This window comes from Sphaeramia orbicularis, chromosome 19, assembly GCF_902148855.1.
Source record: "Sphaeramia orbicularis chromosome 19, fSphaOr1.1, whole genome shotgun sequence".
In the NCBI taxonomy this organism is placed as follows: domain Eukaryota; kingdom Metazoa; phylum Chordata; class Actinopteri; order Kurtiformes; family Apogonidae; genus Sphaeramia; species Sphaeramia orbicularis.
The window spans coordinates 20,963,198-20,988,021 of NC_043975.1; the positions used below are offsets into that span (position 1 = coordinate 20,963,198).

At 39.1% G+C, this 24,824-nt stretch overlaps 1 protein-coding gene across 1 annotated transcript; it reads right to left on the reverse strand.

Annotated features, from left to right (window-relative positions):
- Window positions 1-1,278: 1,278 nt before the first annotated feature.
- On the reverse strand, window positions 1,279-20,769 carry qki2 (QKI, KH domain containing, RNA binding 2). Its single transcript, XM_030121641.1, is given in 10 exon segments — window positions 1,279-3,977; window positions 5,930-6,007; window positions 6,971-6,994; window positions 8,387-8,575; window positions 8,578-8,670; window positions 8,897-8,984; window positions 11,020-11,163; window positions 15,326-15,442; window positions 16,867-17,015; window positions 20,139-20,769. Coding segments are annotated over 10 exon segments (1,047 nt in total). The 5' UTR covers window positions 20,281-20,769; the 3' UTR covers window positions 1,279-3,954.
- Between the last annotated feature and the right edge of the window lie 4,055 nt (window positions 20,770-24,824).

Consider the following 24,824-nt stretch of genomic DNA (forward strand, 5'->3'; position numbering starts at 1 on the left):
TCATTCCACCGACTCGGTCATCAAATATTTACCAAGCAGAGGAAATCTGGAGCTGCTCATTATGTGGAGAATGCCGTGCATACATAGCAATGTAAATCAACCTGTCCTCTCCTACCGCCCACCCTAATCTTTTTCTCTCTGTCTCACACACACACACACAAAAACACACTTTGATTGTAAGCGATGGGAGCTTTGGGCCCAGTGTTGGCAATGGCAAGAGCTGACTGCAGAATACATTACCAGATGCTTGAAGAGTGTTTCATAGCAGACCAAAACTTGACTAAAAACAGGAAAAAACAGAGACAAGAACAGCACACACCCATCCAAACACATGTGCACCCCCACCCGCTTCTATTCTCAATCCCCTTTTTCTTGCTATCAGCCTGTTCTCCACTCTCCTCCTTCCTGTCCAGAGGATTGTCAGCAGCGCTCGTATTATGTCCCCCCTTTTTTTCTTTTCTTTTTTCTGTGTGATCAGGGGGTTGGGGTTGCGGCCACAGAGCAGGCTCAAATCCAAGCTTGAAGTTCAATATCGCCCCCTAAAACTCCACAATGAAAGCAGGAAGGGCAAGCAGAGGACGAATGAGCCACCCACTGCTGCATTCACCCCAGAAAAGAAAAAAAAAAACATGTGAATTTCTTATTTGTTCAATGTGTGTGTGCTCCTAAGGGATTCATCACTTTTAATTCCAGGCTTGGAAGCTTTTATAATGTCTCAAATTACCCCCAGATAACATTATGTTCTTCATTTTTAACTCCAAATTAAAACAAATGTTGCTACTCATGACACATGTCGGCAGCTCATTCAGGGAGATACTTTGGGGACGGACTGTGATCCTGTGTAATGTTTACTCTGCAGATGTTTGAGGGCGAGCTTGCACAATCAATTTCCCTTCAATTCCCCAGCCATTTCCAAACCTGAACCCCCTCCACCACCACCCCCCCCTCCTCTTTTTTTTTTTTTTTTCTGTTGTACATGTGCATGCCTGTGAGAAACCATGGTGAAGCTGGGTGTGTTTGTTCTCTCTTATTACACACACAATGTAATGTCCATTTTAAACAGCAGGAGCAGAGACAGAACACAGAAAAGGAGAAGTGGGAAAACATATTGAAGGGTTTTGTTTCTTTTTTTTTTTTTTTTTGGATGGTATTTCTGTTGTTAATGGTCCTCACTTCTTTGAATTTCCCCGCAGTACTTAGGAGTGTTTGGTGATTAGTATGCAGAAAGGAAGCTGATTTGCATAATTAAGTGCTACAGAGAAAAAGCAACAAAGTTAGTTAGTTTTACAACTATGAGTTTAATAGTGTGCTAAAATGCCTTCCAGTACAAAGAGTTATTCTTGCTCAGAATACCTTTTTAAAAGTTAAAAGTTCATTGTTCAACATATATCGTTCTTTCATTTTTTTTAGACACACATGTATATTTAAAAGGATCAAAAGCAGACAGATACCATTAAAGTTGTTAATAATCACAGACGTTAGTAACCTACACTTGAAGAGTAGATTAATGTTGTACTACACTGTTAATTGTCACACTCATATACAAAAGGCACAGAAGGCAAGCAATGCTTACTGTATCTCAAAGGCTCAAGTTAATACAGAAAACATCAGAGACTCCAGGTTATCAGGACATGTGACATGATTACTAATGGACATGAAATCATCAAATTATTCCCCATAATAAGGCATAAATGTTCTTATCTGAAAAGGTCATTTAATGTTATTTTCACGTACAAAATAGAATATAAAAATACATTATAAACTTGTTACAGATGTTATGTTTTTTTTATGAAGGCATCAGTTGGTTTGTGTTTATGTGTAACCATGGATCTCTCTATCATACAAAAAGTAACTCTTCAGAGATTCACTGTATGTGCTCTGGAAAAAAAAAAAAAAGCGGATACACATGCAAAAATATACCATGGACAAATTCCTCAAACAAACAAACACAAAGAACCAAACAAAAAGAGATAAAATAATATAACACTGCTCTTCCGAGGCCTCGTGAGACCTCACATGAACATCTCAGACATATTTAGCTGGAGCTCTCAATACTGCATCACACTTCCAATTAAAAGACAAAAATTTGCCACTTTTTTTGGCACTGAAGTCTGAATTGAGAAGAGATTATAGATGTAAAGCCATAAAAGTGTAGCTGACAATCAGGCTGCAGTGCATTTCCTCTCTCTGCAGGCCTAATTAATCTGCATAAACTGAAATTTCATGCTTGGGCACAAGCCCGTGATGTAGTTGTAAAAAGATTTAGGTGTAACATTAATCCACTGCTTTCAATAAATAAAGGCACTGTTGTTCAAGCACATACAATACTGTAGTGTGATAAAGGCAAGGCATTGTTGTGTCAGTCCTCTACATTTACACAAAAGGAGTGCAACCTTCGCTGTCTGTGTGTAGACTTGGCATTTATATATATATATGTCGACTCAGAGGGTTACGTGCCAAGTATCGAGATGCTTCACCGTTTTAGAAAAAACTCAGAGATACTTTGGCATTTTGGATTTCGGGTGGTTATTTTCCTCACCGGGCACCTGTCACTTTGTGGGGAAAAAGGTTCTTCATTGGCATTTCACTTAACAGAACATCAGAGTGAGTCAAGGAGAAAAAGAAATCATGCTGCGAAACCATTTTTAAAAAGTGAAATGTGGCATTTAAAACATATCTTTGGAAGTTATTCGTGTTACATTTCAGCAGGTGTATGTTAACATCAGTTAAACCCATTAAAGTCAAAACATTATCATTATAAAAGCCGTCTGGTTTCTTAAAGGTGTGATATGTTTCAGTGATTTTTGGACATGTGTGTTCGTTTTAGATTCACTCAGATATGACATGAGCGTTATAGGAGAGCCCTGATATCCAAGAGATATTTGGCACCTCACACATGACAGGAAGTGGACATTGTCATTGCTGGAAAACAGCTGCGGGTTGAAAAGTTTAACAACCTTACGGACAAAAAGGGGCTCGATCAGCTGTGGGTTTCACATTCTTTTTTTTTTTTTTCCTTTTTTTTCAGAGGATCCACAGTGAATTCTCGACTTTCATTTTAAGGAAGTGCTGCTGCCTGCTGTGTATCATTGACAGTATTTAAGTGACAAGTTCTGTTACCATTTGGCTCCCACAATTTTGGTCTTGATGACTTTTATTTATGACAGATGAATACATAAGACTGGAGACATCTGGTCTAATTATTTCTGTGGTTGCACGCTGTTGCAAAGATAAAACTTTTTTCAGAGTCTGACTCATTCTACATGAGAATAAACAAAGTTAAATTGGGTGCGTCACTGAATTTCATGGTCTATAGGGCTACATTTAGCATGTTTTGGGGTTGATGAATGAGAGAGGAATGCTACAAACGTTATCTTAAACCTACTTGTGTGGAAAAGTTTTGTAGATGACATGAAAGGTGCACAGTGAGGAAAAATGATTAAAATTATCAAGATGTTGCTTGTAGTTTAGTGTTTATGGAAGGTTTGTGTGCTGGATAAGTACGTTTATAATCAGTATTGTTACCATGCTAATATTAGCATCATTATTATTGCATCATATGACTGAGGGTGGGGCAGCTCAGAGAGACGTTTGGCACAGTCACAAACTGATTGGGAGCCCTTCACCTGTACGGGGCATAAAGGATTAGGGCTCTGACTGTCAAATCGGAATAAACAACGTTTTTCAGCCTAACTTTGGAGCTTTAAGAAAAAGAAGGCACGTCTGGTAAAAGTTAGGACTCTGTGATGGGCAGGGATCCTGAGGTTTATTCCTGTGATCGCTGTCATCTGGTTGGTTGGTTAGACAGAAGCAGCCCAGGGTTGTTCCCAATGTGCTGGTCTCTGGTTGGCTGAGCTGGGGGAAGTGTCGGGGGGGGCCGTTGCCAATGAGCACGCCAGCAGGGGCAGAGATGGGTGGGTCATCAGTGGGCGGAAAGGTCAGAAGGTCAAGGGGTCATGGGTTAGTTGCCGTGGCAGCTAGAGTTAGACAGACAGAGACGGACAGACGAGGAAAGGAAACAAAAAGGGCACATAAAGGGACATAAAAAGAAAAAAAGATAGAAGAGAGATTAGTGTCGCTAGTGGCGTCAGGATGACACAAGGCAGATCTACTGCAGTCGCACAGCATGAGGGGCTCGACTTAATAGCTGCAAAACACCTTCATGAGCCCTGCATGACCATTCAACAAGGACTTACATCAACCACCGGGTGTTGACGTAAGGAATGGCTGGTTAGTGATGCTCACATGTGCTTATGAAGGTGTTCGCATGGTTAAGTTTTAGGGAGATACCCCCCGTATCATGTGACTGCTGCTATAGTGACACTACTCATGCTAGCTGGGCTATACGCCTGGCACAGAGAGACAGTGAAACCATGGACAGAGAGGAAGACAGCATGGTTTCATGTGGGTGAGAGAGTGACCTTTATGTCCAAAGAAGGGCCTCTGTAACACTCTGACTTACTCACAAGTAGCTCTATTGTTTAGCAGCAGGCATAAGATCTGGATGATTACTGATTATTGATTATGGTTTGATCCATTTGCTATGAAGTATTAGAACAGCACCTAATTACTACAAGTAAGCAAAGAGGCACCATAAGAGACAGCGATGAGATGTTAAGAGATGGTGATTTTAGAGGGACTTAATAAGAAACATTCAAACTTTATCAATACACAGTCTAACTACAAGAATTTCGAGGCTTTGGTTGTCTTTAGAGATTTTTTTCAATAGTCATCTTTATTGCCTTTTAGTGTTTTTTGTCCATCGTGTACAACAAGAGCTTCCACCGCTCACACACACACATATATTGTAGCTAGCTAGTCCATTTTCTATTGCATAAAACAGTCACGAGGCCTGTGGATTGAGAAGGTCACCTCATCTTAAATACACAGAGCAAAAAACACTGCCTTCATTGCCACCCTCATTATGGTGACTAAAACAGTAGTAGCTACACACTTTTGAATATAGTTTACATGGAGACTTCACCTATAAAAAGCATACTGTAAAAACAAAACAAAACAAAAATAAAAATTTACAAACTAAAAATCTAAAAAAAAAAAAAAAAAAAAAAATACTACAAGTATTTCCAAGCGATCTTGTTCCATAAGCTTCATAAAAGCACTTAAATCCTTAAAATCCCTATATACAAATTTATTTTTGCAGCTAAATACATGGTAACAGCACCACTCTGGCTAGGAAATATATGAAAGATGTAAACAGCCCCAATGATAAAGTCCAGTGGGCGACTGATAAGACCACAAACAACAGTATTTCATACAAAAGAGCTTGTAACACAGACTTCAGTAGTTATCACACGCTGTGTTTTAGTAGTAAAAACCATGTTGAGTTTCATAAAAAGACAATCACTGTTTTCTTTAAGTGTCATATAGGGCACATTACAGGAATTCATTAATCCAAAACAGTTTGTGGAAATCTACTGGAATGATGTTGGGTATAAATAAAATGTCCTACATATTTGTAGGTTAAAAAGTAGTAGTGAAGAGATAAAAAAAACAACAAAAAGGAAAAAAAAAAACTTCTGAGAGACTCAAAATCCAGAGTCACAAGGACCGAGTCACATGAATGGAGTGATCCATTCTAATTGAGAGGGTCCCGGCCTGCAAGCCTTCCAGTTTATCTAACAGGCAGGGTAAAGATAACCACTGCAGCTGTCACCCCTAACATGGTTCATCCCAATCTGCTCACTTATTTCACTTTCACTGCAACAATACTGTTTCACATTTTACAACTGAGGCTGCTTTAGCGTGTGACCTTTTAGCCTGATACAGTTATTTCTCTCTTTTTTTTTTTTTCTCTAAGGCATGCCATTTTACAGACACAACTGAAATTGGTCCATTGGTCTGCATGCACGCTAACACACACACAGATATTCACACACATACACAAAAAGTGGCTGGTGAGCTAACTAACCTCTGTCTGTGGTCACTACCCTTTGGTAAGGATGGATTCTCTTGTCGTGGCGTCGTACCTTAGTGGTCATGGCACCTGCTAACAGCGCAATGACATCGCCAAAACAAAACACAGAAGGTTACTCATCAGAAAGACATCAGACCGTCCACCCATGGCACCAACATCAGTTAAAGGTACAATATGGAAGATTTGCACACGTTCGTATGCGTATGAGAAGTTTGTGTCTGAGTCTGCCTTGTGTTAAGCTAACAACTGTGTCGGTTGTGTACATGTATGATAACACCTGCTGCACTAATTTCTATGTAGAAGACTTGGGCTGTTTTTTCCTGCTCCAAAGTTCTTTAATGCCTCTCTTCTGCTCTTTTACAGCAGCAACACTAGCTAGAAATATCAGCTAACATCAACAATCGACAAAAAAACAGACTCTGACGTGAGCTTCACGTAAGCACACAAAATGTGCAAATCTTGCATATTGAACCTGAAAACCAGGAATTTACAAAGTGTTCAAGGCTGAGGGTGAAAATAAGTAAAATAAAGAGACAGAATTTTGTCGTTGTTCTGTGGTCTTCTGCTCTCTAAAGTAAAGTTTAATCCAAACCACTAATTTCTCACTAAGCTTCACTAGTAGATTCAGCTGTAAGCAAGGCCACTCTATAGCTCTGTGATCAAAATAAGCTTACTAAAATTACAATCAGCAGCACTAAAATACCTACGGGTTCACTAAAATCGTGTTAAAAATTACAAGCAGAAGCTGAACTATTAAAAAAGTTAAATAGCAGTCACACCAAAACACTAGTCGTCAAGTCTGCTAGTACAAAGAGGAAATTAACAGAGTAATGAGCGAAGGAATGGACACTTGACTACAGAATGACTGTCGAGGAATCTGTCATCCTAAAGATTGAGCAAACTGTGTGTGTTTGCTCTGTAGGACAAGTATGTAAGGGAGAAGAGGGGGGTGGGGGGGGGGGGTCTCTGCAAGCCAGTCCATGTGTGTGCTAGGAAGGGTTGCTACCGCTTAGCCTTTGGTTGGGAAAGCCATACCTGTGAAAACAAACGGAGAGGGGACTGTTAGGCCAGCGATGAGTTTAAACATACATCTAAATTAGACATAGATGTATTAAAAGAGCTGGATGCAGATGTTGATTGTACTAGTGGCTGGTGGCAGTATAACAAAGTAAATCCACATCATCTCTAATGATGCCGAATCAGATCTGTCAAAATAATCAAAACTTCACTGGAGATTTAGAGATGTCATTAAGCTCTGGGATATAATGTGTCAACAAATCCAGGATATGACTGAATTTCACTCTCTATTGAGCCTCCTTTTCATTAGTCAGTGATCAAATTCATTCCTAATAGAAAAAAGACACATGAACAGATTCGTGTCAATACAAACAATGAAATATTTGTGAGCGAATAAAGTCTACTGAAGCAAAAAGGTAATCTCAAAAGCAAAATTTATGACTTCTACGCATCTTATTTGTGTGTTTGTGTAAACTATCACTCTTTCCCCTTTCTATTAACATGGCCTTTTATTTACACTGAGTTTTGCTCTCTGTTGTCTTTACGGATCCAGCTCTCTCATTTGTTCAGCCTGACTTTGTTTGCAGTTGTAGCATGCAGCTCACTGTCCCAGATATTGGTGAGTGCAGGGGGATTATACATTACACAAATAATTACACAGGATATTTGTTTTATATTGAGGCTTGTTTTGTTTGATTATTCCATAAAACTACAGTTTTCATTTTTATTAGGAATAAAACATCAGCATTATGCGCCTGAAAGAGGCTTAATGAAAATAAGGCTTAATAGAGGTGGATGTCCTGAATTAGTTAAAACTTTATTAACCACTACACAATAACATCTTCAAGATTATCATCCAGTTTATAAGGTAACACGACAATATGTTTGGATTAAATGTAACTTGTCTCAAACCCAAATTACAGAGTTGTATCATCAAAAGATGTGAATGTGATGCATGTTTCTATAAATGTAGTTCTGTAAGCATGTAAGATATTGCATTGGAAAAGGTTTAATGAAATGACAAAATTAAAGAAGCTGTATATATATTTTTTATATATAAAGAGTGAAAACATGGCTGGTTGTCACATCAGGTACATTGTGGATAGATGTGAAAAATTCCGCAAGACTCAGTTTTCAGTCTTCTTATTACAGTCATGTGTAATGTAGCCTATAGCGCCGCCATCTGATGACACTAAGTAGTCTTATTTCTAACATATCGGAGGTTCAATTCAAATTTACTGGTCAAACACATGGAGCAAAACGCAGACATTATCTAGGATTGTGGGAAACAATGATTAAGATTTTAATAGATGAACGTGAAGTTGAGTTGAGGTCAACCAATACTTTGTCCCTGTACAATGCAGCTCTTAATCCAGTTCTCATAATACATCCATGGCCTATGCATGAATATGAAGAACTTTTCAAATTATGTACCTAATACTCCAGTTGAGTCGATGGGATATTCCAATATGGAGGGTGTGAGCGTGTAGGGATACTCGTAGGGTGTGTAGATAATCCCAGATTCGGGCCCTTGCTGAACCAGTGCCGGGTGTGGATTGCCTCCCGGCACGAGGGTGGAGCTCTGGATCTGACGAATCAGAGGCATGATGGTCGGCGTGGTGACAGGGGCAGGTTACGCAGGGTAGGAGGCAGGACGGGCGTGGGGCCTGTGATGATTCGAGGTGCCTGAGGGGTCGCTAGAGGGAAGGCGGCGGTGGCTGTACGTACATTAACACAAATATGTGTACACCCACATGCCAAGACACACATACAATAGACAGGGAAGGAGTGTAGAGGACAAAAAGGAGACAAACAGTCTATTTAACAGGAGAAACAGAGGCATTGTTCATATATACAGTGGACTCCTGTACTCAAACCCCTCCTTTGTCACCCACCAACCCACAAATCCCCTCCTCCACATGTTAGTTATGATGTCATCCTTACGCGTCTTGACATTGGCGTCTCTGTAGGTTCCATTGAGGATGGCCAACTCCATCAACTGCATTTTCTTGAGGTTGTCCTCCCCCTCCGCCTACAGACACATACAATCACAGAAAAATGGTCAAGCGAGGGTTACCATTCAGCCACGCGAATGTGTAAATCAATTAGAAATAATTACAGCATTCATAAAGTCTAAAGTAGGAATAAATGTGTGTTCTGAGACTTTAACCAGCCATGTTTCTGCAATTAAATAAATGACAGTGTGTAAAGTTTGTTTTCTTAGTCTTGAAAAAATGCTGTCAAACACTGGGAGCTGACAGGGGTAACCAAACAGAAGCTAAACAATGTAGCCTACTGCTATAGATGGAGGCAGCGTTTAAGTGACTATTTCAGCTGCTTTGAAATGCCTACTAAATACCCCTAAAAAACCCAATATCACTATATTTTCTATATTGAGAACATTTCAACCTCAAATCCACCAGACTCCCTTGAAAAACAGTCATTTTATCACACAGATCTTGGGTTACACGTCATAACATAAAGTTACATTATAGTACAAAGACACTGAGTAACCATGGTAGTAGTAGAAGACCAGAAAGTCCTGCCTTCTGAAAGTTAAAATTGCTGTTTTTGTAAAGGGAGTCTGGCAGATTTGAGAATTGATTTCTTGAGATTCTTAGATGAGCCTATTTAGGTAGTTGTTTCATTCACAGCGGTGCGCTACATTGCTTCTGTGTAATTACTCCTGTCTGCTGATGAAAGGTGCTTTTTCTCTTAGTTGTCAAATACCACTGTGTTAATTTCTTACACACTGTCATAACCTAGACAGTATGGAGCTGGAGAACCACTGATACCAACATGATCCACTTTTCTTCAACATTACAGTGCTATGCTAGTGGCTAAACTAAATTTGGCTCCAGTGCGTCATTGAGCCACCACTTCTGATAAACACCCTTAAATAAAAAACTGATGAAAACCAGTTTAAGAGTCTAACTGAATTCTCCATAACTACTGAATAACATCAGTTATGTGTTCCTAATTTCTCTTTGTACAAACTTAAAGTTTCCTCGAAGGACTAGAATTAAAATGTGACATGAGTATAGCTGCACTGTAATTTTATTACTCTTCTTATACTGTTCAAAATGGATACAACCAGACCTTGAACGCGACAGACAGCCCATATTAAGTGTCAAATATGCTAACTTTCTAGCTCCAGTTACAGCTCAGTGAAAAGCTTGAGTGATTTACAGATGAAAAGCTGGGTCAGCTGGGTTACACTAACAGATATCATTAACCTCAACACATGCACACACACACGCACAGAGACACACACAAATAAACAAACAGATTAACAGGTGTTCAGTTTCCTGATTGCCCGTAGACACTTCTTACATCCTTTAACCTTTGGGGTTGACTAATGCTGTGCAGTGACTATGGCAGGAAATGATGGTTGATTGCTGCAATAGAAATTTCCCTGCTGGTCTTTTCAATCTGTTTCTATTGTTACAAATAATGTGCAAGAAAAATAAAAGAGCCTTTGTGATTTGAAATATGTGCTTTTGTGTTCGCCCATGACAGCAGGAAAATTTCTGCGTGCTGTTTTTGTGCGTCTAGGTTTGTTTCTTGCCTGTTCTTGTGTTTTTTTGTGTGCACTTTTATGTATGTATGTGTGTAGGGGGGTTAGTAGGTGGGCCAGAGAATGTGAGAAATGTTGAGGAGTGCAATCAAAATGTCCTCTTGTGTGGACAACAACAAAACCGGCAGAGAAAAAGGAATACTGTAGCCAGTAGTTGGGAATGAAGTGAGTTGTGAACGAGTGAAAGGAGTGATGGAGTGGGGAGAACGAGTGAACAGACTCTCCATTCATTCCCTCAGCCTTTCAAACAACCCGGGGTTACCATGGAAACCCCTTTATACGTGTTCCCTAATTACCCTAACCCCTTACACATACTCTCTCATACACACAGAAAGGGACACAAAAAAGACACACACACTCTTGGACTGACAATCCCCTTCCCCCTTCCATGCATACCAACACAGTGAACTCTCATTCAGTCACACTGATGGGAGTTTTCCCATCAGCCCACTGGATAATATTTGATACATCAGGTCAGTCTGATACTCACAGCGGGCACTAGAAGTTTCTTGACTTCGGTGATGGCCCGCTGGAGTTTGATCTTCGCCCGGTTGTGTGTGTCCTCCACTGTGATCAGTACGTGGAGGTCCTCGCTGAGGTGCTCCCAGTTAGGCTTCCCTCTGTTCATCTCCTCCTGAAACACACAAACAAACACACAACACACAATTTAACTGCTTCCTTTGCAGCACACAGGCTTCCCTCCCTCTAGGTCTGCACAGACAGAACAGGCTTTTACTTTTCTTCTTGTTTTGGCTCATGATTTGGACACATTGTTCACGGTCATGCAATGCAACTTTGGTGGCGTTATCCAACTCAGGAAAAAAACACGTAGCTCTTCAAAGGTGAAACATTTTTTGTTTTGCATTTTATTGGAAATTCTGCCCTCTGATCCTTTAGTTTTCCCCTGTTTTGACCCACTATCTCCTGCATATCTCAGTCTACAGTCAATTCTTAGCTGTTCATGTCCTGTCCTTATCTTATCTACATTTAGCATTTCAGTTTCAATTTGTTTTACAAGTGCATGGTAGTTTTATTCTGAGTTAGATGAATACTTTCAGTTTAATGTTATTTAATTTTAGTATTTAATTTTTTGGGGTATTTTAATGAGAGTCTGATTGTAGAAGCTGAAAAGGGTAAAAGAGCATGACATGATTTACAACCTGTTAGGATTATTAAAACATATATTAAATGTACTATTTTTTAGCCTGTAGAACTACAGATGAAATCCCCTTACATGCAATAACATTTCATTTCAGTTTGCTCTGTTGTTTTAATTAAGTTTTTATGCTGTATTTTTTATATACAGTACATTTCAACTTTCAGCTTCTATTTAGGCTTCAGCTAGTAACTGGTGCTTTCTGCTTTTCATAACCTGCATCTGCATCTCCAGATTAATGCTACATTCTTTTTGTTCGTACAAACCATTTTGATGATTACCATCTTTAAACATTAGAAAATGCAAAAATTATGTCTCCCTTTGTTAAAAAAAATTACGTGTTGAAATTGCTTGCTTTTTAACCACTTTCTAAAGCCCCTAAATATTCAGGTCATCACCACAAATAAATCCTCATGCTTAAGAAGTAGACACCTGCCAAGTGCAAGCTCTTCTGCTTGAAAATTATAATCTAAATAAAGCTGATTAACTTGCACTCAGTTAACTGTTGCAGAAATGACTTGCTGACTTACTGAAATGACTTGCTTTTCTCTGTTTCAGGTTGTATTTCTGTTTTTACATCAGTGATAATCTTAATGTAGGAGAAACCCATGGACCATTTTATCCAGTGAACAAAGAAACCACACAATCAATAGACAAATCAGATATTTCCAAATGTTGCAGCTCCAGTTGAAACTGGAGTTACAGTAAGAAGTGTCTGATCTCAGTATGCTCCGCTGGGACACTGTACCCTCTGCGAATGTTTTTAAAAGTGAGATGTATCGTTTTAAAGAACACTAAAAGTCAACATCTTTCTTTCTCCCCACTCCTGCGCTGCCTCCCACTGTGTCTCTGTTTTCCTTCCTCTCTATCTCTGTGTGTGTCTCTCCCTCTCTCTCTGAGGGGCGTGCGGGGTAGGGAATGTTCTGGAGAGAGAGAGAGAGAGAGAGAGAGAGAGAGAGAAAGACAGAGACTGAGGGAGAGAGAGAGATGGAATGGGGGGGGGGGGGGGTGGGGGGTGGAATGCTGGACTTGCTCCACCTGCCGTTTGGAAAGCTTGGGCCTACTCCGTCCAACACCAGACACCAGGGGAGAGGAAGGGAGGACAGATGGACGGAACACCAGGACAGGAGAGGAAAACTGAGCACCAAAAACTCATTATGGCAACAGCAGAGAAGCAGATAGACAGAGACAGACAGACAGACAGACAGACAGACAGACAGAGACACCGAGAGAGACAGACAGACAGATAGAGAGACAGACAGAAACAGACAGACAGTCATAAAAACAGACAGACATACAGATAGAGGGACAGACAGACAGACAGAGAGACAGACAGATAGACAGAAACAGACACAGACAGACAGAAAAATACAGAGAAATAGAAACAGACAGACAAACAGACAGACAAATAGAGGCAGACAGACAGAGGGACAGATAAAGAGACAGAGGGAGACAGACAGACAGAGGCAGATAGATGGACAGACAGACAGACAGACATAGATAGATAGATAGATAGATAGATAGATAGATAGATAGATAGATAGATAGATAGATAGATAGATAGATAGATAGATAGATAGATAGATAGATAGATAGATAGATAGATAGATAGATGTTTTGTAGCCAAATAACTTCTTGCTCTATTACATTTTCCATTTATCCCAGAGCTGAACCATGTATTTGCATACTCACAAATCCCATTAATATTTTCCAACGAACAGTTACTTCATCTCTCTATGCGTATCTTTTACTGGTTGCATGTCACCACTCAAACTTGGCAGTAAAAGACTCCAACAGTCTGTAAAAGGATGCATGAGCACTTGATGGAAAAAAAAATGCAGCTTCATCCCGTGAGCTGACGATCCAACTGTGCCTTTTTTTAGAGAAAGGGAGGCAATATGACATTTTATTCATGGGTTCCTAGTGACAAACACTCACGCCTCATGCACCATATTCAGTCTGTGCAGAACTGACTCTTCAAGACAGTTTCCCTCCCCCTGAACCATGATGCTGATTCAAATCAGTGTTGTAAATCACTTTGGCAGTGGAAAGACACGTCAAACGGATTTTTTTCTGCTGTATGATTGTTGTATTTAGAGTAACGGTGGATAACAGTATTTCAGGCTCAAAACTATTTACCTAGTTAAATTACTTAGAATACTTTGTAAAAAGACTATGTTGGTACAACGTCCTCTACTTATGTCCAGGATGACTCATTGTTTTGTCAAAAATTCAGCAGTACAGAAGCCTGGTGATGCATTAGGAAGTTATAAATAATTTATACTGTTCTTTTTGCCTTTTTGTGGCTTTGATTACAACTTGTAAAGAGGAAACAGGAAAGGAAAGCATAACGTAAGTGATGGCAGAAGGACATGCAACAAGTTTGCAGTTGGTCATACCCCTTTACTTGTAGGATCAATGACAGAGATGCTCGCATTTTGATCTGCTAGACTTCTAGACACAGCCTGAGTCATGAGTTTACTTTTCTATGAAACATATATTTCTTCTAATCTTAGGCAGGGTTTTTCTTACCATTATAAGGCTTAGCTGCAGCACCGCCTAAGCCAAATTAATGTAAAATCAACATAGAGAGGATCAAAAGTAACTAAAATGACTTTCCAGATCTGATAGATGCATTTGGTGCCAATTTGACCTCTTTGGAAAGTTTCAGTTTAAAGCTTTTTGGGTGTTGTCTATTTAATATCTCTAGCTTTTCATTTTTGTGCCAAGACGTGGTCGTGATAATGGTCCAAAATGAAGTGACATTATATTTTTTTTTGTTTAATATCATCCTGTGGGAAGACCCCAAAACTTTGTACCTCTTACCTAGGCTTAGAGCTGAAATAGATCAAAAGTATGTGAAACTGAATAAACAATTTTAATCAGATAGCATCAAATTTCCTTCAGGGAACACCACCAAATCCCACATCAACGTGACCCACCCACCACAACCACAGCACCTAAGCCCCCAGGTAACTTAGGGGAAACCCTGTTACATGAGGTGCACTCAGAAAAAAAAAAACAAAAAAAACCCACTCCTTATTCCTGGTCAAAATGGTTCTTATTGTGGTTATTTATGGCACTAAATGAGCTCAACTGCATATAAACAACCTTTAAAATCTTCTTTCACATCATAACATAACTGACTGGGAGATTGGTAGGGTTTAAGTCCATATGTTCAACGGAAAAAATCAAAACCTTACCAAGTGTATTTTTCTCATTTCTAGTAAAAAATATTTCATCACACTTAAACTAAGGCATAATAACCTGAAGAGAAACTTTTCAGTGAGATGTAAGAACTTATTTTTAGACAATAGATCTTATTTCAAAAATCTTACCAAGGATAATTTCACTTATTCCATTGGCAGATTTTTTTGCTTAATTCAAGCAAAAAAATCTGCCAATGGAGAAAGTGAAAATTATCTTGGTAAGATTTCTTGAAGTAAGATTTTCAAGATCTATTGTCTAAAAATAAGTTCTAATATCTCACTGAAAAGTTGCCCTTTAGGTGATTATGTCTTATTTTAAGTGTGATGAGATATTTTGACTAGAAATGAGAAAAATACACTTGGTAAGATTTTGATTTTTTCCAATGTTGTGTGTTTTTTGAGACTAGACCACTGTATATTGGGGTGTTTACCTTCTTTTTGTCCCTCATGGAGCCCTTGCCTCGAACCATAATCTTGCAGCCGGTCTCTGCCTCCAGTTGTTTGGCTGTCAGTCCACGAGGGCCCAGAATCCTCCCGACAAAGTTAAACTACGCAACAGACCAAGAAAACACACTCAAAAAAAACAACCTGAAGGAACACACACAGTGTACATACATCACAGGCGTCTTTACATAGGGTAAATGTCATTTTGCAGGCCATGTGTGTTTTTGTAGGTGCTCTAATGTTTGTGCATCTGTGAGTGTTACTAAGAGAGACAAAAATAGCTCATTATATGGGTGCTGGCTGGGTGCTTGTGGCATAACAGGACAGCAGCGTTCTGTTAACCTTATCTGTCACTAAGACTGAGTGATTAACTAGACAGCTGCCCCAACGTGTGTGTGTGTGTGTTTGTTTCTTTGCCACAACCCACTCTTGTCTGTTTATACACCTCTCTTGTAACACTTCTTCAGCCCACTCCTAATGAGTGTCCAAAGTTTGTCTACCAACTTCATACACATTTAGTCGCAGCTTATTCACTTCGGTTCCTAGCATGACCCTCGACACACACACACACAACACACACAAATTCTGATAGAGGAACTGCTCTCTAAATTTAACCTTGATCTCAACCGTTTCAGTGTGCTCCTGTGCGCGTCCTGTTAGCCTCCTCCATCATGTGAGTGAGGACAGCCTGTCATTGTATTCGGTGATTGGCAAGCTGATGCGTGGCGAAAATCATGTGAGCCATTCAATGTGGATCAACCCAACTCATATTGAAGTACTTAACTGTACTTGGCCTGAGTGAGGATGGTAAACTTATCTCATAGCTGTGCACATGTCTTTATATTTGGAGAAAAGCCCTACAGTAATCCATCTTTTAAATCTCTTTTATATTTATTATGATGTAAAGCAATGCCATACACTGTATCAAAAGTCCCAACTGGAGAAAAACAAAGTATTTTAACCATTTCTTACAAAACAAAATAGCTTCCAATGGGTATGAGCAAATTGTGCTAGGCTAGATATTAGAACTAGTGGGGGAAAAAAGCCAGTTGTGCTTATTATCACCGAAAAAACCACAGTAATTGAAGACTTAATATTCTTTAAGTGAGGAAATAAGGAAAACTATCTCCTGCTGGTTGAGCTCATTAGCTTATTAGGCTGAATTTAGATTTATTTTCTTAAAAATGACACGGTGTTATTTTTCTTTTAACTTTTGGCAAACAAGGCTTAACAGTTGATCTTTTAAAAGAAACTTAACAGCCAAAATGAAATAATCTTGCAAATTACAAGTCATTAATCTTATTAGCACTGGATAAGGTTCATTACTGATCAATAAGGCCAGATTACATCACTAGGTGTGAGTAGAGATGATGTCAGAATGAAATCAGCTTTTAGATAAAAATATAAAGCACAAAAAGTGTCCCTGTGGTCTGTGCTTCCTTTTTGTGACTAGGGGGGAGATAAGGAGCTAAAAAAAGTAAACAGAAACTCTTCAAAAAGGCCAAAGGTCGCAGATGAGTCCACTCACATCGGGGTATTCTTTGACCGGTACGTAGAGCTTCTCCTGCAGCTGAGCCACAGGACCGATGGCTTCAGGAAGCTCCTCCATGTCCCGCCCGTTGAACATGCCTCCATTCAGTGTGTCATTGTACATGTCCTTGCGTACCCTGCCAATTTCTACAGAAAAAAGAAAGACCGAGATTAAGAGTTGAAGGCGCCCGTGTGAAGGGGCAGACAAGTTTCACATTTCCTGTACCCGTTTCTTAGGATGATGACTCACTGTCACCAGAATTAAAAAAGGCACTGAGTGTGACAGCAGACAGGCAGACAGACAGACAGACAGACAGACAGATAGACGGTCACAGGCATTCTGCACCACAATGTAGAATCTAACCTCTGAATGTTTTGCAATCAGACCTCCCCTATTACTGGCCATTTGGGCCTTTCAATTTCCCCCTCCAGCAGAAATGGCTCCCTCGTTCTCCAAAATAAAACACACATCTTGCAGTGGTCACAGTGACCTACTCCCCACACCTGTTTCTGTCTAAACCTCTACAAGTGGACAGCGTGAAGGGAGTTAGAGTTATTGACCACCCTCACTGAAAACACGTCAAACTTTGAATAGAACAAATAATTTAACAAAAGACACCAGTATATCAATGCTGATTTTGGAGATCAGTTTCTTAAAAGTTGAACATTTTTGGCTGGAGTCTGGTTCCAAGTACTGTTTTTAAATCAGTCCAACTATGTTTGTCTGCCTGTCTGTTTGTTTAGGGTCGACTCAATGGCCTCTGATGCCTGTGTAATGACATGCTAGCACAATAATAACTGACTACTGCACCACACAAACACATCCGCGACACATACACACAGGCCCCTGGTTTGAACCCTCACACACACATTCACATACACACAGCTGAATAACTGCCTTGAGGCACAAATATCATCTGACCTAAGCAAGCTGACAGGCATGTCTTCCTGCTCTGAGAGTGATAAGTCTGACCATAATAACTACAGTAGGACGCTATAATTACAGCCACAGCTACAGCGACAACGTTGATCCTCTAATAACCCATTCTGACCTGCTAGAGACCTAAAGTAACCATTAGAAACACACACAGAGCAAATCTGCACAGGCAAGCAGGCCTTTTGTCACACTTGAGTTAAAATGGGGAGCAACTTGGTGGAAGAAAATGGGAAGTGAAAGAAGAACAACAGAGCCAGAGACCAGAAAGACATAGCCTAGTGGGTAGCTGAAACTGGTCTTATCTTAACACTTCAACTTGTCAGAAGTTTATATATAGACTGGACAAGACCAGTGTTTCCAAACATGCTACTCACACACACTGACAATATGTGTGACTGGCAGACTTTCTTACTGGCAGAAGATGCAGGATGGCTGAAAACGGGCCTGGTACAATGCCTTTCATTCTAAACATGGGTGTCACATTATCATGTGTGAGTGATGAATATACTCGGCTGTCGTTCCTCAACATGAACTCTACTGGGGATGTGTTGAAAGTTGGCCTATTTATCAAACCATAGAGGTCGTGTGTTCTGAGAGCAACCTTGCTGCGTCATGCGACTTGTCACAGTGCACAAAGTCAGGACCTCTATGATCCTGATGTGCAACAACAGGAACAACAGAAGCCTCCGATGGCCTGTGGTAACTGTTTAGTAATGACACAAATATGAAAGACAAAGAGACAGAAGTAAAGTCTACATAGTGGCAAAGGGCAAGGCAGCAACTAAAGGCTGTACTCGTCATTGATTAACCTGCCAATTAACACATCAATGCATCAGTTAGGGACATCATGATGTCAAAAGTAGAAAAAATGTTCATTGAAATATTCAGAGGAGTTCATGTATCATCTTATTTTGTCTGATTTAGTGCATTAAATGTCAAAAATAGTGAAAAAATGTCCAGTACTATATATAAAAACTTCCTTAAGTGTCTTTATGTGGGTAATGCAGTGTATAAAATGCCAAAAAAAAGTGAAAATGCTCACTCTGTTATATAGAAAAGTCAAGGTGGCACCTTGTTTTGCCTCATTTCATCCATAAAATTTAGAAAAATAATGAAAATGCTTATTGTAATATACAGAACATTACATTGACATTGCATCTTCAAGTGTCTTTTTTGTGTGATTTAATGCGTAAAATATGAAATAATAGCGAAAAATACTCATTATAACATGCATAAATCTCAAGGTTGCATCATAAAGTGTCTTGATTTTGTTGAATTTGAAGCATAAAAGGTTTAAAAACAATAAAAAAAAATTGATTGTAATATTCAGACAACTTAAGGTGGCATCTTCAAGTACCTGATTTATAACATAAAATGTCAAAAAAAAAAGGAAAAATGTTATTTGTAATATGCAGAAAACTGAAGCTGACATTTCTAAGTGTGTGATTTGTCTACTTTAGTGCATAAAATGCACAGAAATTACAGGATGGCACAATCCAGAACACAAAATTATCCATTTACGTGATAAAAACACAATGCAAAGTGTCATTATAGCATTTGCTTGAAATCATTCAAGTGTTTAATTTAGTGTAGCTGGTTATTTCTGGAAATCAGCAAACAGGATTTTGTCATTAATTGTTTTGTTGAAAGATGGGCTGATCCTAAGTTTAGAGAGTTACGTCTCCTAAAATGTTATATCTATTAAAAAATACATAAAATCAAGCAATGATCTGAAGTGCGAGTGTGTCTCTTGGCCTTGGAGAATTAAGTATTTTACACAGTGACATGCTCTCGTTCCTGCACAGGGATGGGCTGCAACATTCACATAAGCCTGCGCATTAGGTCACTGGGAAAGACTAACAACTGTCTGTTTGTTCCCATCACCAACTGCCTGTGTGTGTTTGTGTGTATGTGTGTGTGAGTGTGTGTGTGTGTGTGTGAGAGAGAGAGAGAGAGAGAGAGAGAGAGAGAGAGAGAGAAGGTGACTTGGTGTGTATGCGTGTGTGACAGTGTGTGTGACAGTGTGTGTGTGTGTGTGAGTGTGACAGTGCTCATCTGCTGCTTTGCACAAATTAACATCTGACTCAAGGCAATTGCCACATCCTATTCACACAATTACATCCATATTAATTTTCATTGAGGATTAAGCCCACAGAACAGAAAAGTCACCATAATCCTAATTTATCATCAAGATCTTTAGAGCAGAATGGTGTCATGTTACTTTTTTGGTGAACTTGAATATGGGTGGAAGGTGTTTTGTTTTGTTTTGTTTTTCCTGCTCTGACCCTCAAAGTCAGTGGTCCCACTCCCACCCCACAGTGGACCCGGGTTACCTTCATCCAACAGCCGCTCCAGATGCGTAAAGATGCCGCTGAAGTTGGGGAGGGAGCTCATCACCTTCCTGTCGTTCATCAGCTGCATTAGATAGTCCGGGTTGGACTTGGGTCTCTCCTTCACCTCTGTCTCCCCAACCATGGTTTCTACTTCTTCCTCTTCTTCTTCAACAGTAAAGTGAGAGCTAAAAAGAAATAAAATAAAATAAAACTGGAAAAAAAAAAAAAAAGAAAAAAAAAAAAAAAAAAACACAACAACAACAACTTAAAAACAGTCCAAGCAAAAGTAGTGCGAGGACCCCCGGGGGTTTCCACCGGCTGCGACCCGCTGACCGCCTCTGTGTCTGATGGAAAAGTCAAATAAATCTCAGCTCCGGTTAATTCGACTTTCCCTCGGTTAAACCTTTCGTGTGTGCGCCCTCTCGGTTCCCCCCTCTGCCCGGCTCTGTCCGGAGTTGGAAAAGAAGTTCCTTTTGCGGGAGTTGTGCAACAGGCAAGCACTTTAACCGACTCCACGTACTTCTTTAGCGGCTTAAAAATTTACCATCAACTCTCCTCCGCCCCGACTCCTCCGCTCGTCCGCCCGCTGTATCGGTATTCTGCGGCGGGGCTCGACTCCCTATCATATGATTACAGTACAGCGGCAGCACGAGTCGGTCCACGGGAGCGCGCCCGCGTCGCCGCTTCCACAAGAGGAGGAGGACGAGGAGGAGGAGGAGGCTCGTGCTCGTCCCCAAGCCCCTCCAGTCCAAGCCCACGCCTCTATCTCACACATGCACATACATACACACATCTAGGATAACAATATAACAACCCTACATAGGTATGTACACCTGCTGAGCAACAGTCACTGTCCATCATGTGTCCTCTGCGCGCGTGCATGTGTGTGTGCGCGCAGGTGCTATTTACACAAACTCCCACTGCTGTTAACACCTTCCACTTTGAGGTGTCTGACCAGGAGGCAGGAGTTAAACAAAGTAGTAGACCACATAAACTTCAGTGTGCAGTGTGTGAAATTATCCAGTCATGGAATATAGTGTCAGTGTGTGATCAATAAAAGTAAGTGTAGTAAGTTGGGATGTAATGATATTAAAATTTCATATCACGGTTATCTTGACTGAAATTATCACGGTTATCATTATTATCGCGGTATTGTTGAAATTGTGCTCAAAATGTTCAAAAAGTACTTATACACACACTGAAATAATTTAACCAAGTTGTATTTTGGAAAAAAAAAACAAAAACTAAACTAAAAACAAAAAAAACCAAACAAATAAAATAATTGGCACAATGTACTTTCTCTTGGCAGAAACATTCAAGTATTAACCCTCAGAGGTCTGAGCGTATTTTGTCTGTTTTTCAGTACTTTTTATTTTGCCTTTATATACTATTTAAACAAATGTTTACAATACCCATGTTTGGTACCTTTTTTTTTCAGCACAACTTCATCTATTTCATGTGCCTATTATTTTTTTTTTTTCGCTTTAAACTACTATAGGCCAGAAAACACACACAAAAAAAAAATCTGATTTGAAAAATGTATATAATTTATTGCATAAATAACACACAGATGCTTCACTAACCTTTTCAAAGACTTTAAAAGTGCATGTTGGTTCCAAATATTAGGTATATAAAATCAAAATTGTAATAAATTAAAACTATACTCAAATATTTGACATAAAAGCAGATCTTTACTTAGGCGTTTTTTCCCCTAAAAGTGCGGTAATCAAACATGGTTATCATGATAATCAGAATTTAAACTATAATAATAACTGTCTGCAATTTTACCACAGCTTATCATTATACCAGTAATCGTTATGTCTCTAGTAGTAGGTAAGTAAGTGTGATGAGTAAGATGTCAATAACTAATGAAAATGCTCATTGTATTGTGCAAACATCTCATTGTTTTGCCTGATTTAGTGCGTAAAATATAAAACAAGTGAAAATGTTCATTGTAGTTCATATAAAACCTAATATGTCACCTTCAAGTGTCTTTTCTTATCTGTTTCAGTGTATAAAATGTAAAAAATGTTTTAAGGTGGCATCTCTAAGGACCATTAGTGTATAAAATGTCAGAAAGCAATGCAAATCTCATTGAATTACTTGCTAAATCTTACTTACAGAGCATGGCATCTTCAAGTATCTATTTCAACCGATTCAGTGTATAAAATATCAAACAAAATGTAAAAAAGACATTGTACATTGTAATATGCATAAATCTTAAGGTGGAACCTGGGACTTTAGTGTGTGTAAGTTAGTGTATAAAATGTCTAAAGTGGAAATGCTCATTGTATAATGAAAAGAGCTGATATTGTTTTGCCTGATGTACTGCATAAATATAGTGAAAATGTGATTATTGAAGTCAACACGGCATCTTCAAGTGTCTTTTCTTATCTGATTCAGTGCGTAGAATGCCAAACAAAATGTATATTATAATGTATAGACATCTCAAGGTCATGTCTTTACGTGTCTTGGTGTTCTTAGTGTACAAAGTGTATCTTTGTGTGTCTCTTTTGCCTGTTTTAGTCCATAAAATATACAAAAAAAAAAAGTGTTAAAAAAAAATGTTTATTGTTTATGTGTAGAAAACTCCGGTTGACATCAGTAAGTGTCTTGGTTTGCATTAAAAACCAGGAGTGATAAAAGGGTTGAAAGAAGGCAGGGCTTTAAAACAGGAGTTTTTAATAGAAGGCACTGCCGAGATGCATTATGGGAATTTCCAGTGATTGTCTTAAAAGGGAATGAAACTGGTTTGCCTTGTGGACAGTTTTAGAAGAAACGCTGAGTTATATCTGCCCCATCATTGTTGCTTTACTTTAATGGGCTTAATTTTTTTCTGACAATCTGTCCACATGTATTAATGTATTTGTCATTATTCTGCTTAATTTCTGATATCTCATCATTTTATTAATGCCAGATTATGCCTTTTTCACCTGTCCTGCCTTAATCTTTGTACTCTGGGTTGCATGGTTGTATGAAATCTGATATATAAATTGACTTTAATGGTTCAACTTTCGCAATTTATCTTTGAATCTGACCCCACTTTATGTATCTATGAGAAATATTATTTTAAAGTACATTTAATCAGTAGTTTTGCTGTCTTTCAATCACCTATCTTGTAATTCATGCTTGATTCTATATTTTTTCAGTGCTACTTTTGCTGAAAAGATCATAATTAGTTTTGATTTCTGGGCAGGATGATCCTAAAACTGATAAAATGGTGTGAGCTGGTCTTTTGCTCTTTCTGGGTGGCTGCTGCTTTGGCTACTGAAATGTCACTGAATTGCAGAAAGAACAGATAGGTGCTAGTGTCTAAACTTAACTTGCTGTAAATCACAGACACAGAGGCGAGACACCACACTGTGTTGCTTCTGTGTGTGTGTCCATGCATGCCTTCACTTAAGCCTTTTGTCAGAAGCTTTGGCCTCCCACCTGGTTTCTCTCTTCAGTCCGCACAGAGTTTTCTGCCTCATGAGACTAAATAAATGTATGATTGAGGACTGAGTGCATCCATATCTGCGTCTGTGTGTGTGTGTGTGTGTGTGTGTGTGTGTGTGTGTGTGTGTGTGTGTGTGTGTGTGTGTGTGTGTGTGTGTGTGTGTGAATGTGTGGAGCTGCAGGACTTGTACCGGGGCAGCAGTGTTGGTAATAGCTGGTCAGCTGGTATGGCGAGTATTCAGGGCGGGGGCAGTGCATTGTCCTCTCATAGCTCTAACAATGCCCCTCTGAGCAGGCCACACATCTACCAGTCACGGGCCTCTCTCTGCCTCTCACTCTGCTTTTCTTTCTGTCTGCCATATTTATTCAGCCATGGTGAAGTGTAAAGTGAGATGTGGGAGCTGTGCGGGAAGCCACAGTGTTCCTGACCTTTGGGTGAAACCACAAGGTTAAACAGTTAATATTAGAGCACATGTCAATCAACATGATCTTAGCTTTTGATTGTTCATCACCACTGTAAATAATTCATAAATGTCTGCTATGCTGCATGTATTCATTAGTGCAACTGCTTAATGCATAATTGATAATAAGCATTGATTCATCACTCACATTTTTCTTCTATAGCATTTATGAAACTGGTTCTCTAATCTACATTACAAATGTCTGAACAAATAGATGACAGCATTACAGCAGTGGTGAAAGGCTAGTACTTTTATTAATGTACTGTACATATACATACAAATGTGACAATTATTTCAAAGGAAAATACATACTTTTTTTTTACTCCATTCCATTTGACAGCTTTAGTAACTTCTCAGAGCAGAGTTTTTCCATCCAGTTTAACAAAAGCCAGGTTAATTTTTCACTTTTGTGATAACATGAAGGATGTTTATGTTAGTTTATGGATTGAGAACAACCATCTACTTCTTAAATTAAGTATATTTACTTATATGTAAGTTGTATACTAATAAAACTTACTTAGATTCAATGGAAAATCAACTGTAACAAAACTCAACACTTTTTCTGAGCTCAAGAATTTTAGAGTTATATAGTTCTCACAGGACAATGAAACAGCAAACATTCAATGATCTTATAGAATACAATTCATAGGTGTAGCTTAAACGACCCAAAATAGTTTAAAGGAGTTTAACATTAAACTTCTATAGCAGTAAAATGTAACATACACATTAATGCAGCAGTAAAATGAACCCAGAAGAGTCTGACACTGGCAGGCACCATTTAAAAGTA